The sequence below is a fragment of the Gopherus evgoodei genome, chromosome 1 (assembly GCF_007399415.2).
Source record: "Gopherus evgoodei ecotype Sinaloan lineage chromosome 1, rGopEvg1_v1.p, whole genome shotgun sequence".
NCBI lineage: Eukaryota > Metazoa > Chordata > Testudines > Testudinidae > Gopherus > Gopherus evgoodei.
This window is the reverse complement of record NC_044322.1, coordinates 48,324,303-48,345,391: the sequence shown is the minus strand read 5'-3', so window position 1 is coordinate 48,345,391 and position 21,089 is coordinate 48,324,303. Positions and strand designations below refer to the sequence as shown.

Below are 21,089 nucleotides of genomic sequence, written 5' to 3'. Positions count from 1 at the left end.
TGAATGACGTCTTTGACTTCTCCCTCCCTTGTCATTTTCCCTAACTCCACGGTAGTGTCCAAACCCTGCTGCTCCTCCCAGAGGAGAGTTAGACTTTTTCTCCACAGCTAGCACTCCTAGCCCTTATCTTGCATTTTAATGACTGTAGTGTCTACTTCTTTGGCCTCAAACATCTACATGTCCCTTAATTTTAGGCACATCTAAGGGGCTCATCAATATCACATCTCTTCCTCTTCGATTCTCTGCATTGCCTCTCCTCCCCATGCCATAGCATAAAGTTTCATCTTTGCTTATGAAGTCCCCACAATTCTGCCCCTCACTACTCATCTGCTGTAGACTCAACCTCACCCTTACCCTTACCCTTTCTTTCCTCTGCCAATTAAGTATTCAAGGATTGCATGTTTGCCTCCCCAATATATGCCTACACATTCTACCTGGGAACACCAACCCTGAACTTAGCCATTAAGACCACTTCTGCTGTGATCTCAACCAAAAAGCTAGCCACCCACTGATGGTTTGATGGTGCAGCACTTGAAAGGAACTATATTCAAGAGGATTTGTGCAATAGCCAAGTTTCATAGCTAAGTGATCTCATGTGTTGCCTTTGCTATTCTTCCTGTTTGAAACAAGACTCAAATGACAGATTGAATGCAAGATCTGCAGGGCAGCTATTATATTAATTTATGGTAAGAGTCAATACAGTTTCTCCTCTTGATTCACAACCCATTTTGGGATCTAGATAAGATTTATAGGGTATAAGGCCACAAGGATTATGATCATCCTCCAGTCTGACCTTCTGCTGAGGATAAGCCATTGGATTTCTGAGTTTTTCCCCCCTAAGATACTCCAGTTCAAACTGGAACTCATCCAATATTGATTCAGAGAGGTGCCAAACATGGAGAATCCACCACAATTCTTAGTAAGTAACTTCACTTGTCTAAGCCTCAAGAGACATTCATAAGGCAAGATATTTATTAAAAGTGCTTGTAGTTTACATTAAAACTAGTCTAGAGTCCTTGTAAAAAAAATCATTTAAAAACCATCACCTAAAACAATAAGCATCATGGTTACTGACACATGACCTGCAGTGCCCTATAAAAATGTAAGACCAACTCTGTTGATCAGGAGGCAAGTGCTTCGATTTTGTCAGTGTGTTGGTTCACTGGCATTTATTGCAGAGGAAGAACTGCTGGTGGCTCCATAAAGGATACATGCATGTACCTGCAATAGAAACCAGCAGCTAGTTAGTTACAAGTTATTTAACTGACATCTTGTTAGTAGGAAACCCTACTTGAGGTACAAGAATGATTAGGGTTTCAGCTGCTGAGTGCTTCAGCATCATGCTGGTCTGAAACAGAGTTATTGCTATGCCTAGATTATAAAAGATTGCTCTTATAAGAAGAACAGTTCTTACTATTAAGATCACCTCAACCTTCAAGTGGTGTGTAGTTAGCATCAGCCACTACCTTGTTAGGGGAGATACTAGATAGGACTACCAGTTATGCAGAAACTTTTGATTAAATAGCTTGCACATAGGACCTCTTATAGCATAGCTCCATTGATTAGAACAGCATGATTTGCATCAGTTGAGGAAATCTGGCCAATTTTAAGCCCTGCTGTTGTTTGGAGCCAAACAAACAGAAGGCATTTAGTGTCTTAAGAACTTACTTTGACAGCTTGTATTTCTCTCTAATTGCTTGCTGTGGTCGATGAGAAGCATCAAGGCATGCTTTATGTAGATCACTCAGACAAGGCACTATCTCGCTTAGCGAATACCCAGTGAACGCAGCAAGTGTTTCTGGCTGATCAGTAGAGAAAAGAATTACTGTACATTATTGCATATGGTTAGGTACTGCATCTTCCAGACTTTGGTAGCGGCCCTCTGTCAAGAAGCAAGTCATGTTTCTGCTGAATACTTAGGTGGACAGATGCATCTATTTTGCTGCTGAAATGAGATCCCATAGCAATCACCATAGAGGATGTGAGCCCTTCCAATATCCCAGATGCATCCTAGCATCAGTGTCCACTTTAGGTCTTTACTATAGCAGAGAAGGCTGACAAGAAGCTCCTTCTGATGCAGACAGAATACTTGCTGGTTTCTTTCACCAGTTCTGACCAGTGTCCTCTACCATTACCACCAAATGAAATTATTCCTACAGCACATAGGCAAATACCAATAAGACTGGCATTTGGATAAAACCATGTGTGCTAAGATTCTTCTCCCCCCCATAACACAAAGACGGTTGCATAGAGGCCAGTTTATCAGTTTTTTTTATAGGGTGGGGTCAATACATTGACAAGATGGTTAATTATATGAGTCTCATTAGGACTGTGTACCATAACAGGTTAGTCTCAGCCAGTGACCAAAGTATTGTTCCTGCCTGTGCAGAAGATCTAGATGGAAGAGAGGAGCAAGTCTTCAACTAGGTAGATCAGGAGTGAGCAAACTTTTTGGCCTGAGGGCCACATCAGGATGCAAAACTGTATGGAGGGCCAGATAGGGAAGGCTGTGCCTCCCAGACAGCCTGGCCCTCACCCCCTATCCATCCCCTCCCACTTTCCACCCTGACTGCCCCCCTCAGAATACCCCCATCCAACCCCCCCACTCTTTGTCCTCTGACCATGCCATCCTGGGACCTCTGCCCCTAGCTGCCCCCCAGGACTTGTCCCCTCACTGCTCCAACCCCTATCCACACCCCTGCTCCCTGACACACCCCCCAGGACCCCACTCCCTATCCAATCCCCCCTGTTCCCTGCCCCATCCAACAGCCCCCTGCCCTATTTCCAGCCCCTCAATCCCAGCCCCTTTACCATGCTGCTCAGAGCAGCATGTCTGAAGCCACGCCTCCCAGCTGGAGCCAAACACATTGCCAAGCTGCCTAGCATGAGCATGCAGCTCCACCCCCAGAGTGCTGCCCATGTGGCGGCATGGCTGCGGGGGAGGGGAAGGGGGAGCGGGAGGACAGCAGGGGATGGGCTGGGGGCTAGCTGCCCAGCCAGGAGCTCAGGGGCCGGGCAGGAGGGTCCCGTGGGCTGGATGTGGCCTGTGGGCCATAGTTTGCCCACTTCTGAGATAGATATTAACTGTGTGCCAGTGAAAAAAAACCTATTTAGTTGAACTAGAACCCTCCCAAGAGATCTGCTAGTTCATACTATCTGGAGTGGAGATTCTTTCCACTCAAGTCTGAACCTGTAGATGTAAGAAAACCCCTGTTCCACAGCACCTCAGAGAATTAAGAGCTTACCCACAAATGCCTGTTCACAGTGTAATTTGCTAGACAGTAAGCTGCTGCAGCAGTTTGCGAAGGAAGGTACTTCAGAAATGGATCAGCTTCCAGGAGACTCAACTCTGCTACATACTAGACACAAGAAGTTTGCAAAAGTTACTTTCAAATAGACCCCTGCATATACAGTGGGATCAATTCAGTGTGCTCTAAACAAGCATTGGTTATCTTCAACACCACAGTTTTGGAGAACAATGGATCATTATATACTCTGTTCAGAAAGTTAGGGTGAAATCCTGCCCTCACTGGAGTCAACAGGAGTTCTACAATGATCTTCAATGGGACCAGAAGTCACCTTTTAGACACAGATACCAGTTAGTTGAGTGACGGCTGGGCAGTCTTGTGGTCAAGGCACTGGACTGGTACTCAGGAGGCCTGGGTTTGTTTTAAGCTCTAGCACAGGCTTCTTATATGGCCCAAGGCAAGTTAGTTTGTGTGCCTCAGCTCCCCATCTGAGCCAGTGGGAGTAAGACTTGCTTTCTTTTACCCTTTGTCCTTTAAATTGACAGCTCTACAGGACAAACTGTCACTATATTATATTGGTACAGTCAGAGGTTAGCATGGCAGGGTCCTGATCTTTGCTGGGGCCTCTGGGCTCTACCACTATACATGTGGTATCAATACAGAGGGACAGCGTACAACTGTAGGTTTTGGAAAGCAAGAAGTGCAACAGATTTTGCTATTAGGTTTAAGTTTAATTCCTGTGCTGTGTACTGTTACCAGGCCTGCATTTTATGCAATCTCCAGTTAGGATACTGGTTTAATCAGGGTGTTGGTCATGTTTGATAGGCAAGCACCATCAGCATGTTCCCTATAGTAGGTATTTTCCAATCAAGAAGATGTTCCTCAGAGTAAACCGAGTTTGAAAGTTCCCACACCTCCACCCCCTACGTGTTCCTGCTTTAGCAATCGCTGCCCTCCCACAGCCCTTAAAAGGAGTGTAACACATACCCTTGCAAAGTTCTCTGTCCTGACACAGACTCCGTGTCTCTGTAAATACTGAAGGAGAAACTGGTTGATAGTTGGTACTGTCAAGCCAAAAGCCAGTACTTTCAGGAGCAGGTGTTCCATTCTTAATAGCTGTCTCTTTGTGTAAGTATCATCTGTTATATACACAAACTCCTCTATCTCCGGAGGGTAGATCTCTTCATATTTCCTAAAAAGGAGTGCAAAGTCCATTAAGTCTATAAAGTTGGAAGTTTCAGTCAGAAAGAAAGGCTTGCAGGAGTCAGTGCTGGGATAAGCACTGAAGGTCCACCTTCATCCAAGGAGATTCACAGACTTCAACCCCCACCTAGGCATATCCTGTAACACACATGGTACCTTTTGACAAGCTTAATACATTCAACTCTTGCCTACAAGTCCTTTTTAGATTGACTATACAACAGGACAGCATTTACAGACATTAGACTGCCTCCTTAAGAACCAGATTATGCAAGATGCCATGTTGTACCATTTTTTAAACAGAATTCACGTTGAAGTTAAGAAGCTTGAGCTTTAAGAGCCAAAAGTCCAAGTGATACGATATGCTCCAGACAAAATAAGTTTTGGTTTAGTCTATGTTCAAAGTCAGTAAGAGGAATTTGTGAATTAAGTAGAATGATAGCATGTTAGTTTGAAAACAAATTCTTACCACAAGGTCTGTGTTCTCAGAACAAGCACAACTCTTCAGAACAGATTTTAGTTTCAACCTCTAAATGAGAGGAAGAGGTCTTTTCCCCACAAGAAGTTTGTCTGTCAAGACTTCTGTAGGCAACATAAAGAACACTTACGCAGCCAGAAGGATTGCTGCTGTTCCCACAAGCTGCAGCTTCCCTCTGAGGACAGACATACAGGAAAGAAACCTGTCCAGAAAGTTGACAGCTAGGTACAGTGTTTCAGTACGAAGTTTGTATTCTTGCCCAACTTCCACTAGCCAGTCCACCAAGATTGCACGCATCCCTGAGGTGATGTCTGGCTGCTTTCGCATATAATATGGTTTTGGCCTGTATCTTACCTGTTTGGAAAGATTGGAGGTTCAGTAATTAGGACATTATAAGAACAACCACCTTTGCCATATCAATGGTGTAAGCAATTATTCTCACTGATGGTCAATATATTAAGACCATTACGGATTCCCACTATCAGTGAGTGGAGAGCTGTACTGAATTCATGATTAACTTTTGTTGCTGAAGTTTGATAACTGTAATTGAGGAAGATCTAGCACAGTGTAAAAGCTAGCGTATAGGAGGCACTTTGGAGGCAAACACTATTCTGGTGTGGGTAGGAGCCATAGGTAACCACAACCTCCTCAGATTGCTACAGCCTTTTTTGCATATTCTTACTCTCAACCTGATAAATAGGTTCTCAAGAGCTGTTGAAAGTCTCTTCATCCGGGCAAAGCTCAGTTACACATTCCATCTGAGAGAGGAGCTAGAGTCAAAGCTGTCATGCATTTTAGAATAATCTTCTCTCACTACCTCCTGCTCGGACTTTGGTCAGCAACACAAGGAGCTTACTGAGAAAGCTGTGTTAGAGAATGCAGGCAGTAAAGAGATGCTAAATGACAACCTGAGAATCTGAAAGTTGTGTCATGCAGCAATACTTTAAGAGTGGCAATCTACATCTAAGAGGCAAGTGTTGCCAGTACAAGGAAACATTGACATTATAGGCTTGTGAAAGCCACTCACTTCAGCTTCTCTAAGGTACTGATGAATGTCTTCTGCATAGTCTCCCACATTCATTACATCCACGATGTTATCCACATAAACTTCATGTTGTGACTGCAATGATGTATCCACCAACATAGGAGAACCTGCACAATCAGGATTCTTATTACATAAGGCATCCAACAAGACATTTAGATGGGACTTTTTTCCTTTCAATTTATCCTGCCGATTTTCTGGCAGTAAAAGATTCAACCACATTTATATGAACAAGTAATCTACAGATAATTTAGACAAGTTTACTTTTATTAAAAAACCAGCCACTTCATGTATGAGATTAATGTTACAAGCAAGGTTTTGAGCACTGACAGTTACCTGTACTCAAATCCAACAGCAGATGAATATTGGGCTTCATTGTGCTAGTATCCACTTCACACAGGCTGGATTCCACCTCTTCTACAACTGTGCAGCTGCATCTGTCTTTCTGCTCTGGTTCATCTACATATATAGCAAACCCTTGCTTGGATGTTATATTGACCGTACAGCTAGGTAATATATTCTTTCCAGATGGAGGGAAAGCATTTTCAGAGCCAGAGAAGCGTCTGACTATTGTGGTACCCTGAAATAAAGTACAGATTAAACCTGTAGGAAGAGATTTGGGTACAAACAGAAACAGTGCAATTCATATTTTTAAGAGGAAAACCACCCATTTTCCTGAGCACTGCAGACTGCAAGCACTTGCATCAATAAACTGAACAGTAGTGGAAACAAAGCTTGCCATTATAACTGGCATTTAGGAAATTCTGCTTACTGCCATCTTGCTGTAATGATGGACATCTGTGCTACACGGAGAATTATCTATCTTCCAGTTTACTAAACCAGATTCAGTCTTGAATAATCTTATACTGTTAGTGTCAAACATTCATCTGCAAGATAGCCAGCCTGAGCAATTCTGCTGAAATGCCAACTGTAATTATAAGCTCTGAGCTACAGTTCAATTTATTCATGCTTAAAACTACCAACATTAAATCCAGCCCAACACTTGTTACCTTGTTTTCTTCAGCAAGTTAAGAAATGCATTAAGAGTTTAAAGTAGTCTTTTATAATTGGATATCAAGGTTGTTAAAATGGTTTATGCATATGTATACTAATGCAAAGCCCCATGTTGCAAGAGGTAATTTTAAGAGTATTGTTTTCAGAAAAAAACTGGGTTTTGTATTGAAATAGCTAATAAAATCCTTTTATAAGGGTCATATCAATCTTCCCAGACCGCCAATAGTCAAGAGCAAGCCTGTAGATGAAAGCTAGCAGAAGTTTCTTATAGTTCTAGTGAGTATGTTAGTGAAGCGCACAAGTAGATTAGAGTTTAGTCCATGTCTATAGTGAAGGTTTTGAACTGGGCAAGTAGTTTGTCTGTTCATCCCATGAGCATGAGGTAAGAGCTTGCAGCCCCCAATGAGCATACGCTGTATTAAGTGCATCATAAGTCATGTCTTTGAGAATACATTAGGCACTGAGGTTTGAAAAAACTTTGGCCAAAGTCAGGCTCTGAAATAAATAGGGCCAATTTTCAGAATGTTGAGCAATCACAAATCCCACCATGTCAACAGAAGCCACAGTTACAGTGACTCAAATACAAACTTTTCAGAGATGCTGAGCCCCTACAACCCCCATTTGACTTCAGTGGGATTTGTGGGTAGGCCAAACTTCTGTAGCCAGGTTCCTTTATTTAGGAGCCTGGCTTTATACACTCAGATTTGAAGACAGTAGGGGGAAAAGGGGGGTGTCTGTTTTTATTGCACAATACCAGATGTACTCTAAGGATTACCACCTTTAAATATATACTTGCCCCTGGAAATTTCCACTACATGCATCTGACGAAGTGGGTATTCACCCACGAAAGCTCATGCTCCAAAACGTCTGTCTATAAGGTCCAAAGGATTCTTTGCTGCTTTTACAGATCAAGACTAAGGGTATGGCTACATTTGGAATTTCAAAGCGCTGCCCCGGCAGCGCTGCGGGAACGCTTTGAAGTGTGAGTGTAGTCAGAGCGGCAGCGCTGGGAGAGAGCTCTCCCAGCGCTGCATGTAAACCACATCCCTTACAGGTGTAGCGTGCAGCGCTGGGAGCCGCGCTCCCAGCGCTGCTGACCTGATTACACTGACGCTTTACAGCGCTGTATCTTGCAGCGCTCAGGGGGGTGTTTTTTCACACCCCAGTTGCAGCGCTGTAAAGTGTGAGTGTAGCCAAGGCCTAACACGACTACCCCTCTGATACTTGACACCTTTAAATGGGAATCTTATTACACTAATCCCACTGGACTGCTTTCCTCAAAAGAGGTTTGCACAGGAGTAGCAACTACTATACTTGCAAGGACCTATTGTGTCAGACTGGAATGAGTACTAGAGAGTTATGCTAACCAGATTAAAATCTGTTTAGTGGCTCCGATACCTAAATTTATTCTGAAGCGTGAGGGAAACTGAGAAAAAAGGCTATCCCAAAAGTAATGCTTGCTCTCTGAATGATTGCCACCATATCAACACACTGCAGGAGCCATGTATCCAGCCACGGAACCTTTGAGCAGTAGTTGGCAGTTAAGGGGCACATACATTTCCACTGAGCCCTACATTCCATAGGCTAGGGGAATAGAGAAGCCACTTTACAATCCCTCCCCCTCCAGAAATATTACTTAAAGCTGGGCTCCAAGTTAGAGCAAAGGAGAAACGGTCAGTCGGGCCACACTGTAGAATACTAGCCAGCCATGACCTCCTCAAAAAGCTCTGCTAACTGAACAGGGATTGAAGCACTACCTTTTTAAATCCCATGTGTGAGCTGGATGAAATATTGAGAGAAAAGGAAATCATGTGATTTAGCCAAATTCCATATTGCAAACCTAGTACTGTCAGCCCCAAGCATTCAAAAAAGAATCATGACATACCCTTAAAAAAGTCAAGAGGTAATAAATGCTGGGTTCTTTTTATTTGCCTTCTAGTTTTGAGTCTTTAAGTTCCACTTGGGCCACATTTTCAAGCTCGTTTCTGCAACCCTGTGGGCTAGAAATTTATCTTTAAAAAAAGCAGAACTTAGATTCTCCAGTAATCACAGGATTTCAGGAGGTAGGGCTTAAAAAAAAAGACACTAAAAAACATATTTGCAATAAAATTGCCAGAGTTGGTATTGTGTCCCTCCAGTGTAAGCTGAGGGTCAGGTCATTTATCAGGCTTTTATCACTTTTGGCAAGGGGGGAATGAAGCCAGGTTAGGTATTTACATACTTAAATAGTCCTGATCAGTCAGACTTCTAGATACTTGTTTTGCACATATGTTTTAACTCAGGTTTATCAACATTCACAGCAATGCCCTTGACAGTTTACATGTAACAGTTCACAAAAGTAAGGTTTAAAAAAAGATGAACTAGGTTTAGAGAAACATTCAATTTAGGTAAGGAAAAAACTGTCATAGTTCCTCATTGTCTCTAGTTAAGATGCATAACAAGAAAAAACCCAGTGCTGGAATAAAAGGGGCCTTGACAAAATCTGTCCGGAGACAAGAAAAGCTTCCATGGCAACTGCACAAGCTATATCTGACTTAAGTAGTGTCATCCACACATGCACAAAAAGCACCTCAGGCATTTGCCAGCCACTTATCAGTGTAACCCCACAGTAAGCAATGGGGTTCACCCCAAAAAGTTACCTGGCCACATTCCCTCAAGCACTGCCCATTCTCAGTCAGCAGCCCAAGTACGGCCCTCTGTGGGGGATTTTGGTTGGAATAAGCCCCAGCTGCAACCCGGCGGATCTCCCAACTTCCAGCTTGAGAGATCCCACTCTTATCGTTGTGATGCATTGTTTCAAGGTCAGCAGCTGGCAGCTGAGAAGAGAAGAGAATGGCATATTAGTCATCCCAGGCAAGTTTGCCCCAGTTTCTCTCTAGAAATGACAGTCCAGATTCCCCTTCCCCTGCCTAGAAGGAGTGCAGATCTTGCTCATGACCACTTCTCATTCTAAAGGCAGGATTCTAGGTCTCATCCTTAACAACTGGAACAATTTACCAAGAGACATGGGGGATTCTCCATCACTGACAATGTTTAAATCAAGAGTGGATGTTTTTCTAAAAGATAGGCTCTAGGAATTATTTCGTGGAGGTCTCTGGCCTACATTATATTGGTCAGATAAGATGATTACAATGGTCCTTTCTGAGCTTAAAATCTATGACTCTTAAGCAGTAAGTCTTTTTTCAAACTCACAGTGGACAGAGTTGCCATCATTAATGCCCCCTCAAAAAAAAATCTGCTTCCCTGTTGGAGCCCTGGAGAGGCAGTTCTAGAAAGACACAGACTCCCTACAAGCGCTGCGGCTCCGGAGAAGCGAGCAAGCACCAGCTCCAGAGGAATACTGCGGGGGCTGTCAGGGATGCAAGGGAAAAGACTACTGGAAGGAAGCGCCTACAGTAGCCCAGGCCAGAGGGCTCCCGCCGGGCTCTCTGATGCCCAGGTCGGAGGCTCTCCTTGCCTTTGCACACTGCTAGGGCAGAGCACGCCGAGCAGCGCCCAGAGCGGGAGGATTACAGCCTAGCGAGCTCCCAGGGGATCCTGCACTCCCAGCCCCACAGCTCCGGCTGCAATGCCCGGGCCAAGCGCCCACTGAGCCCCCGCGGACGCTGGAGTCCGAGCGGGAGGAGCCGCCCTCGCGCACTAGTGCCCCGGGAGCCCCACCGCGCTCGGCATTACACGCCAGCCCCGCAGCCGGGGAGACCCCGCCGCCTCTGCCGCTGCCCCTTGCCCGACAGGCAGCGAGTCACCAGGGCGCCGAGCCGCGCCGCTGCGGCCGCCCAGCCTATGTAGCCGCGTCCCGGGGGCGGCGGCGGCGCAGCCCCTCCCGCGCGGGCGCTGATTACTTTCAACCCGCCCGCGGCTGTTGGTGCCGGCCCGTTGGAAGCGGAGACCGGCGGCGGCGGCGGCTCCCGTGGCAACCGCAGCGGCCGTGCAGGGGCCCTGGCTGGGGATCTCCATGGAGACCCGGCCCGTCGCGGGGGTCCGCCAGCCCGCCCCGCCCAGGGGTTGGCCCCTGGCGCCAAGGGGAGCAGGATGGGTCCCCTGCCTCGGGGCTGGCGGGAGTCCGGGACCCCCACGCAGGGCCAGGTCCCAGCAGGGCGCCCAAGGCCGGCCGCGAAGGCGAGTCATGCTCCCGCCGCCGAGTAGCCCCTGCTGGGACTCACCAGCAGCGAGAAGCTGCTCCCCCAGGTAGAGTCACCCGCTGCCAGCTGGAGCCGTGCGAGCCATGGGAGAGTGACCCCACAGTTCCGAATGGCGCGTGGAAGAGCCGCAGGGACCCGCACACCCTCCGCGCCCTCCCATCAACCGCAGCACACGAGGCCCCACTCATTGCGCCCCAGGGATTACAAGTGCTACTCCTTTTGCACAGTGAGTTTAAAAAACTCATCAGTGATGGGCCTTCCTTCATCTGGTGCAGGAGTACTGCAACAGAAACCAGAATCCAGTTGAAATTTGCAACTTTGGCCCTCAAATCCAAATGATACAATCTGAATAGGAAACAAATGTAAATGTCTTCTACATCAGTGATAAAATCTAGACCAGGGTAGGCAACCTTATGGTACCGTGTGCCAAAGGTGGCACGTGAGCGGATTTTCAGTGGCACTCACACTGCCCAGGTGCTGGCCAATGGTCTGGTGGGCTCTGAATTTTAATTTAATTTTAAATGAAGCTTCTTAAAGATTTTAAAATAATGTATTTACTTTACATACAACAATAGTTTTAATTATATATTATAGACTTATAGAAAGAGACCACATAAAATGTATTACTGGCACACGAAACCTTAAATTAGAGTGAATAAATGAACACTTGGCACACCACTTCTGAAAGGTTGCCAACCCCAGATCTAGACCGTGATGCCTATTGACCCAACAGAACTGGAAAACACATATCTGGTACCTGGATCCTGCTCATTTTCAACCTCAGCACCTACTTCCCTGCAAAAATCTAAACAGAATTGTCTAAATAGAAACATGCAGCATCAATAGTGAAATGTAGCAGTATAGTAAGTGTCCTGTGCATTGTACATCTGCATAGCCATAAGAACCCAGATCTGGTATCATAAACTTTCTAGATGCATCCAAATGTCATAGTATAATATTTAAATTTTGCAACTGGTCTAGTATCTGTATGACCACGTTATATGTGGTTTTAGCTTAACATCGCTTGGTGGAGATGTGCCCAGCTCCTTAAGACTCCTTTATACATCTTCCATCAACTTTAAACCACATTGTAATGTTAGATGTAAATCTAAAAATCCCCCAGATTGTTTTGAATATTCCAATGCGTTGGATACAGGTTTACCTGATGGAAAAGGATGGCTACATGTGCTGTCTATCTAGAAGGTAGAAATTCAGGGATATAGGCGAAAAATGGGCTAAACCTCACTGGATCCAAATCCATATTTGGATTTTTCAACTTTTGTGTGCCAGGATGAATCAGAGATCAAATTTCTGTAGTGACCTCGCAGCAATTATACTTAGTCTCTGTTTCTCCAGTAAAACTAAATGATTTGTGCCCCCCAAAAAATGTTGAATCCAGATGCAAGATATGCATTTTTGCATTGCTTTTGCCCTGGGATGTGTCAGAGCCAGGCTGTTTCAGGTCAAAGAGGAGTAGCAACATGTGTTGTCTATTTTAACTGTACAATTTGGGGGGTTGTGGCATAATTTAGCAGTCTCCAGGTGCTGGATATTTGTCGGTGGGACTGCTGAGCAGAGATGAAGCAGGGTCTAGATTTTTGCAGTGGAAATGGAGCAGCTGCCCTTTTTTGTTTACTTGGTAGGATTTTCAGGTTTGGGATGCCAGATACATGTGTTTGTGGTGCTGCTGCATCACTTTGTATCAAGGTCTGGAATTGAGGATTCACTAGGAGCAGCTACATGTTTCTCTCTATTTTGACAATAGTATGTTGGGGGGGGGGGAGAAGGCAGGGGTTGAGTTTAAAATTTAGCAGGTTCCCTCAGGCTCCAGGTACTAGATATAGGTGTTTCCAGTGATATTGGACCAGTATTGATAAGAGTCAGATTTTTCCAGTGAAGAAGGAGTTGCTCCACTTATTTTCTATTTGTATTGGACAATTTGAAGTTTGAGACCAGAAATTGCCAAGATACAGCTGGATCCAGGCACTACATGTACCAGAATGCATCAAGCATTTATTTATTTATTTAGGGTGCAATCACAATAGCTACACTTATTCTCTGTTAATGTCATAGAATTTGGATAAGGGCTGAAACTTGGATGGATTTTATAGGATCCAATTTCTGCATCTGGATTTTTGGGGCACTCCTGCCCTGGAATGTGTCAAATTCCTGGAATTTTTAGTGCAGTAGGAGCAACTCGACTTTTTCTCTATGGTGGCATTAGAATTTAGGGGAGCGGGACCCAAATTTGGCTTATCCAGCAGGTTCCAGATGCTACACCTGGATTTTTGCAATGCTCATGATCCATAATGTGCTAGGCTCTGAATTTTTATTTTGGTGCAATGTTAGCAGCTAGGCTTTTTCTCTGTATTGATGGTAGAATTTGAAGGCTTGAGGCCAAAGATCTATAGGATTCAGGTAGATTCAGCTTTTACCTTTAAAAATGAATTTAACATGTAGTGCTCCTGGTTGTCTTGCAATAAAAAACATGAAGTCAATATTTGATCCATAGACTGTGTGCAGTTATTTTTCCTTTAGTGAGTATGGATCCTTTGAACTCTATGTCCTTTTGAGAGGCTAGGTGGATACACAGGATGGTATGTGGGAAACATTGTAACAATCAGAGGGAAAGATTAAATACATGTCACTGGTGCTAGAGGAAGAGGGTGGACCACTACGAGTTGCAGGTGAATCCCTTCCTTTTTTCTAATGTGATCTGGAACCTTGAGATAACCAGTTATATGCTGACTTTCATAGCGGGAGAGATTCTACCTTCAGAGGCTTCTTTAAATACCTTTAATGCAAATTTTTAATATCTTTCCTTTGAGAGAAAACAAACTGAGACCCCAATCCTGTAAAGATTAAGCATGTGCTTAACTTTACACTCTGTGAGTAGTTTCATTGACTTTAATTGGATGACATAGATCTGTAAAGTTAAGCATGTGCTTGAGTCTTTGCAGGTTCTGAGCCAAATGTGTCAACACTGGAGCAGTCATTTTGTTACAAATTTTTGGTGACAGATTTCATTTTTTTTAATAAATGTTTTTGAAACAAATGGCAAATTATTGAAAACTTCAGGCAATTTAGTTTCATTTCAGTGGGATGGGGGAACATTTTTAACTTTATTTTGCTCCTTTTTTCCTGAGGGGAAAAAAGTAAGAAGTGAGAGAAAGTATTCCTGCCACCCCCCTTACCCCTCCCTCACCACCACCAGAATGAGGTTTTTGTTTGTTTGTGTTAAAAAAACTTAAGGCATTAATGAAATCCCTTTTGCATGTCCACACTATGCTCCTTGTGTCAGCAGTTCAGATTCTCACCAGGAGCATTGTACTGATTTAACTGTCAGTGTGGGGCACTGTGGGAGGGCTTCTGAAAGGCAGCAACAGTCAACGTAAAGCAATGAAGTGTCTACACTGACACTGCAGCAACCTAACGACATTGACCTAAGTGCTACATATCTCGCGGAGGAGTAGTTACGTCGGTGTAGTGGGCAATTTACATCAGTGGGAGCTACATTTTAGTGTAGGCGCTTACGGAGTTAGGCCAATGCAAGCTGCCTCACAGTGACCTAACTCTATAGTGTTAGTGGGTGTGGTGGGAAGCCATGACCAGCACATCCCGCAACCCGCACCACTTCCCATAGCCCCCATTGTCCTGGGACGGTGAACTGCGGCCAGTGGGAGCCACAGTCAGCCAAACCTGCCGACGCGGCAGGCAAACAAACTGGCCCAGCCCGCCAGTGTGCTTACCCTGGCGAGCTGTGTACCAGAGGTTGCCGACCACTGTTCTAGGTGTTTGCAAATTGATTGCTTAATTCTTTGCTCTATTATCTTTCCAGGTACAGAAATTAAGCTGACTGGTATGTAATTCCCCAGGTTGTCCTTATTTCCCTTTTTATAGATGGGCACTATATTTGCCCTTTTCCAATCTTCTGGAATCTCTCCAGTCTTCCATGACTTTTCAAAGATAATAACTAATGGCTCAGATATCTCCTCAGTCAGCTCCTTGAGTATTCTAGGATGTGTTTCATCAGGCCCTGGTGATTTGAAGACATCCAACTTGTCTGATATCAGAGGGGTAGCCGTGTTAGTCTGGATCTGTAAAAGCAGCAAAGAATCCTGTGGCACCTTATAGACTAATAGACATTTAGGAGCATGAGCTTTTGTGGGTGAATACCTACTTCATCGGATGCATGTAGTGAACATTTCCAGGGGCAGGTTATATATATGCAATCAAGCTAGAGATAACGAGGTTAGTTCAATCAGGGAGGATGAGGTCCTCTTCTAGCAGTTGAGGTGTGAAAACTAAGGGAGGAGAAACTGGTTTTGTAGTTGGCAAGCCATTCACAATCTTTGTTTAATCCTGAGCTGATGGTGTCAAATTTGCAGATGAACTGAAGCTCAGCAGTTGCTCTTTGAAGTCCACCCTATACCTAAAACCTACCGACTGCTATGCCTACCTTCATGCCTCCAGCTTCCATCCCGGGCACATCACACGATCCATTGTCTACAGCCAAGCACTGTGGTACAACTGCATCTGCTCTAACCCCTCAGACAGAGACCAACACCTACAAAATCTCCACCAAGCATTCTCAAAACTACAATACCCGCATGAGGAAATAAGGAAACAGATCAACAGAGCCAGACGTGTAGCCAGAAGCCTCCTACTGCAAGACAAACCCAAGAAAGAAACCCACAGGACTCCACTGGCCATCACATACAGTCCCCAGCTAAAACCCCTCCAATGCATCATCAGGGATCTACAACCCATCCTGGACAATGATCCCACACTTTCACAGGCCTTGGGTGACAGGCCAGTCCTTGCCCACAGACAACCTGCCAACCTGAAACATATTCTCACTTGTAACTGCACACCGCACCATAATAACTCTAGCTCAGGAACCAATCCATGCAACAAACCTCGATGCCAACTCTGCCCACATATCTACACTAGCGACACCATCACAGGACCTAACCAGATCAGCCACACCATCACCGGTTTATTCACCTGCACGTCCACCAATGTAATATACGCCATCATATGCCAGCAATGCCCCTCTGCTATGTACATCAGACAAACTGGACAGTCTCTACGGAAAAGGATAAATGGACACAAATCAGATATTAGGAATGGCAATATACAAAAACCTGTAGGAGAACACTTCAACCTCCCTGGCCACACTATAGCAGACCTTAAGGTGGCCATCCTGCAGCAAAAAAACTTCAGGACCAGACTTCAAAGAGAAACTGCTGAGCTTCAGTTCATCTGCAAATTTGACACCATCAGCTCAGGATTAAACAAAGACTGTGAATGGCTTGCCAACTACAAAACCAGTTTCTCCTCCCTTGGTTTTCACACCTCAACTGCTAGAAGAGGGCCTCATCCTCCCTGATTGAACTAACCTCGTTATCTCTAGCTTGCTTGCATATATATACCGCCCCTGGAAATGTCCACTACGTGCATCCGACGAAGTGGGTATTCACCCACGAAAACTCATGCTCCTAAACGTCTATTAGTCTATAAGGTGCCACAGGATTCTTTGCTGCTTTAACTTGTCTGACTAATTTTTGATGTGTTCTTTCCCTATTTTAGACTCTGATCCTACTTCATTTTCACTGGCATTCACTATCTTAGACATCCAATCGCCATCGAGTTTCTTGATGAAAACCAAAACAAAGAAGTCATTAAGCATGTCTGATATTTCCACATTTTCTGTTACTGTCTTCCCCCCTCATTCAGTAACAGACCTACTCTGTCCTTGTTATTCCTCTTGCTTCTGAAGTATTTGTAGAATATTTTCTTGTTTCCTTTTAGCTAGTTTGATCTCGTTTTGTGCCTTGGCTTTTCTAATTTTGTCCCTACATTCTTGTGTTATTTGTTTATATTCATCCTTTGTAATTTGACAAAGTTTCCACTCTTTGTAGGACTCTCTTTTGAGTTTTAGATCATTGAAGATCTCCTGGTTAAGCCAGGGTGGTCTCTTGCCATACTTCCTATCTTTCCTACACAGTGGGATAGTTTGCTCCTGGGCCCTTAATAATGTCCCTTAGTATGAATATCCTTTACATAGAAATATCATTCATATTCATATATATGTACATAACTGAAAATATATTAATTTCTCAGTGAGATTTCTTTATATTTTTACATACAATCAGTGTATGGATATCATCTCTAGTCAGATAATATATACATGCAACTGGAACATATTGCATATAGCTAGTAATAAGATTATCTGTCCGTCAGTATCCTAGGAACTGTTAGAAATTATCCAGTATGGATTTGAATCTGAGGGAGATCAGTGAGCTTTGCCAGTTACTACGTAATTGCAGCAACAGATCAATCAAGCTTTGGACCTTTAATTATTTCCTTTCTGAGCTTCCTTTTGAATGATTGAAAGGAAACTCGAGAATCCCTGCGTGAACTCCGTGGGGCGTCTCTCTGTAATTACTGCCTTGTGCAACTCTATTGCGATTAAGGACACAGAGTACAGCAGCAGTGATGGACTCAGCTAGACTGCTTCCCCAGTGGGCCAGGAAGAGATAGTCATTACACGGACAGTCAGAAGTAGGCTCTGTTCTTTCGTGCATCCTTCCCACCTTATTAGTTTGTGTGTGTGTTTTGCTGTTTTTGGTTTTTTGCGGTTTCTGTTTTTTTGCTTTAGCTGCTGCCATATTTGTTTTGTCTTTAGAATTCTATGGCTCCCAGTCTCCTCCAGCTGAAGTGAGTGGGATTTTTGCCATTCACTTCCATGGGAGTAAACTGTGACTCCTGCTTCGCTCAGTGAGAACCAGTATGCCTTCTGACCTTTATATAATTAGGCCTAGATAGTGTAGTGAGATCCACACAGACATGACTTCAGGATCAGGTCTATAGAGATTGATCCTGCAAGGTCTCAAGTCCTAAGATGAAAGCCTGACCCAATTGAAGTCAATGGCAAAACACCCACTGACTTAATTGAGGCCAGGATTTCACTTCTGTGTCTTCATTGGGAGTGGAATGTTTAGTGCTAACCATGATTACCTCAGCAGGACTGACTGGGTTTAGCCCGAGGCCTGCTCTGCACTATAGGGTTATGTTGACATAGGCTGCCTTGCATTGACTTAGTTTAACACCACCAGACCCTGGTCAACAGTGAGCAGGATTGAACCCTGGACTTCTGGGAGCTTAGCACATGAGCCTCTACCACATGAACTAAAAGCCAACCAGCTGTTAGCTAAGGCTGTAGAGCAGACTCATTATATTTCTCTCTTTAAGTGGTCTCGGTGACTCTGGATGGGACAGAACACCACACCTAGAAGGTGTGTGTGTTACACCAGCTGTGGAAGTGTCTTCACTTAAATTTGGCTTCCGCCAATGTAAGTGCACCTCTATGCCAACTGAGTAATTCCCCGAGCAGCGTAGAGTTACAGTTGATGTAATTATGTCGACGCAGTGTCGGTTTAAACGTTCTTACTTACATTGACTGTTACTGGCCTTCAGGAGCCATGCCACAAGGCCTCACACTGACAGTATAATCGATACAAGTGCTCCTGGTGAGGACGTGCACTATCAACACAAGGAGCGAACTGGGCATGCACGCAAGCGATTTAATAACTGCAGTAGTTCTATGCCTATGGAAGTTAGATCAAGATAATTTTGTACTGTAGACATGTAGTGACTATTATCCCTGGGAGCTATGACCAGTGGCATCCAGTGACCAAACAGCCTTCTTATAGCAAAATATGGTTTATTTAGAGCCAAAGCTTTTCAGAGTAAATATCTTAAAACAATAAACTGTCTTAGGGTGACCAGACAGCAAGTGTGAAAAATCGGGACGGGGTGGGGGCGGTAATAGGAGTCTATATAAGAAAAAGACCCAAAAATCGGGACTGTCCCTATGAAATCGGGACATCTGGTCACCCTAAACTGTTTATACATGTCTATCTTACCAGCCCCTGGAATCCTGGGAAGGGCCCAACTGTGTCAGACATGTCCCTAGGACCTGTCTCTGTGCGCCGCTCACTGACAACTCTCCCCCCCCCACCTTGCCTTCTGAGAGTCTTTTTAACCATTAAGTGTCCCTTTGATTTCTAGGCTCCCAGCATTGGCAAAATAAATAGCTGTATAATCTTGGGAGGGAGCCTGGAAGTGGCATCTTCACCCCTATGAGCTGGGCCATTGTAATTGCCACCAAATGTTTGTCACGAGGCTGCTTATCTAAATCCATTGTCTTCCCATTTGTTTTTCCAACAGCCCACTATCACTAACCCAATACATTCATACAGGAATGCCCAATGACCTTGTATAGCTGTATAGGTCATCTACAGTATTCATAAAATTATTACAGATCAGTATTCCTAGATTATTACATAGCCACTCTATGACTGCCACAGGATCTTCTGATGTTGGCTTATTGCAGAATGACTCTGGAGGAGCACTGGAAAATGTGTGGCAGGTAATAAAGGGAGGTACAGCCCTGGCAAATGGATGAAATATGTGATCTAACGCCTCTCTCATCTCCAAACAACGAAGAGTCCTGTGGCACCTTATAGACTAACGGATGTATTGGAGCATAAGCTTTTGTGGATGAATACCCACTTCATCAGCCACACGGATCCAGACTAACATGACTACCCCTCTGACACACTTTCATTTCAGATATCTGATTTTTAAGGATGTACAAAACCTCATTGGTTGCAGTTTGCATGGATTGTAGAGAATGTTGTAAATGGAATTAGTTCACTCAGTTTAGGCATCCACAAGTTTCGTCTGGACTTTCTGTGTTCTTGTGAACCACAAACCTCAGAATGAAACTAAAAACCAAAGGGAAAATGTACTAATGGTTAAGGCAGTGGGCCAGGCCTTAGGAGAGGGGTGCTCCGGTCCTGCCTCTGTCATAAACTTCTTGTGTGACATTGGGGAAATCACTTAAGCTCTCTGAGGTTCAGCTCTCTGTGTGTTTAAAATGGGCATATTAACATTACCTTTCTCATCCCTTTGTCTGTCTTATCTACTTCGATTGTAAGCTGTTCAGAGTAGGGACTTTCTTACTATGTTGGTCCAGGACCTTGTGTAGTGGAGTCCCATTCTCAGATGGGTCTTCTAGGAACTACAATAATGTAAATAATAAATAAGCAAATCTGACTGGGTTTTGTTAGTTTTTAAAACCTTATTGAAGTCCCACATCTCGTGGATCACCCTTCTTCCAACAGGCTCCAGCTCTTCCCACACTTAACCTGTAACTGTTTTCATATGGGGCACAGAACTTTGCAACTGTTCCCCCGCATCTTTCAGGCAGCTATTGGCTGATTCTTCCCACATGTTGAAAATTGGGTGTGGGAGGAGGAATATATGCTTTCTCCCTCTCCACATCTAATTTTAGATATGTTCTGGAGTATGGACAACCATAAGGAAAACGTGTAACAATGGCAACAGTGGCAACATTGAGATAGAAAGAACATTACCCAGTGTTTCTGCAGAAGGGTGCAGGCTACAGCTCCCAAAACATTCTGGCAGATATGAGGTAGGAGTAGGCCTGCTTTGTTGCTCCCCAAAGACTCAAAAAGGGTCTGAAGACTTTGGTAGGAAGAGAGTTTTAAAGGAAGCCTGTTAGAGAGTGGAAGTTGTGAGGCAGAAAAAGAGAGTCCAAGGCCAACTCAACTCTTCAAGGTTTGCATGAAGCTCTATGAATCAGAGTTTGTTTCCAGAAGGAAACCAGGGATAATTCATCTGAGTTAAGATACCATTTTTATAAGTATCACCTAGTCAGGAGCTTTTATAATTATGCATTTTAAATTCCTATCCTTAATACATTGTTCGTTAATAGTACAAAACATAGGTTGTTTATGTTCAAAATGACATAGGAAAATATCTGTTACTGTGACAGACCATTGAAAAGGTGTCTTAATTAATTTTAAAATTATACGTTTTTGTATTTCTGAAATGATCTAATTTGGTAGCTGACTACCACTAGTTCCAGTTGT

The 21,089-nt window shown here is 44.1% G+C and overlaps 1 protein-coding gene across 4 annotated transcripts; it reads right to left on the bottom strand.

The window, feature by feature from the left end:
* Positions 1-975: 975 nt before the first annotated feature.
* On the bottom strand, positions 976-11,239 carry CCNA1 (cyclin A1). 4 transcript variants are annotated; one of them, XM_030551104.1, is made up of 9 exons: positions 11,146-11,239; positions 9,622-9,798; positions 6,305-6,548; positions 5,954-6,078; positions 5,057-5,280; positions 4,236-4,440; positions 3,246-3,359; positions 1,669-1,802; positions 976-1,221 (listed from the first exon to the last, which is right to left on the bottom strand). In XM_030551104.1, exons 2-9 carry the CDS (start codon positions 9,772-9,774, stop codon positions 1,170-1,172), a joined length of 1,251 nt encoding a protein of 416 aa, XP_030406964.1. In that variant the 5' UTR covers positions 9,775-9,798; positions 11,146-11,239; the 3' UTR covers positions 976-1,169. The 4 variants fall into 4 exon arrangements, with proteins under 4 accessions (XP_030406964.1, XP_030406940.1, XP_030406949.1 ...); XM_030551080.1 differs by lacking the exon at positions 11,146-11,239 and adding an exon at positions 10,825-10,891; XM_030551089.1 differs by lacking the exon at positions 11,146-11,239 and adding an exon at positions 10,658-10,722.
* Between the last annotated feature and the right edge of the window lie 9,850 nt (positions 11,240-21,089).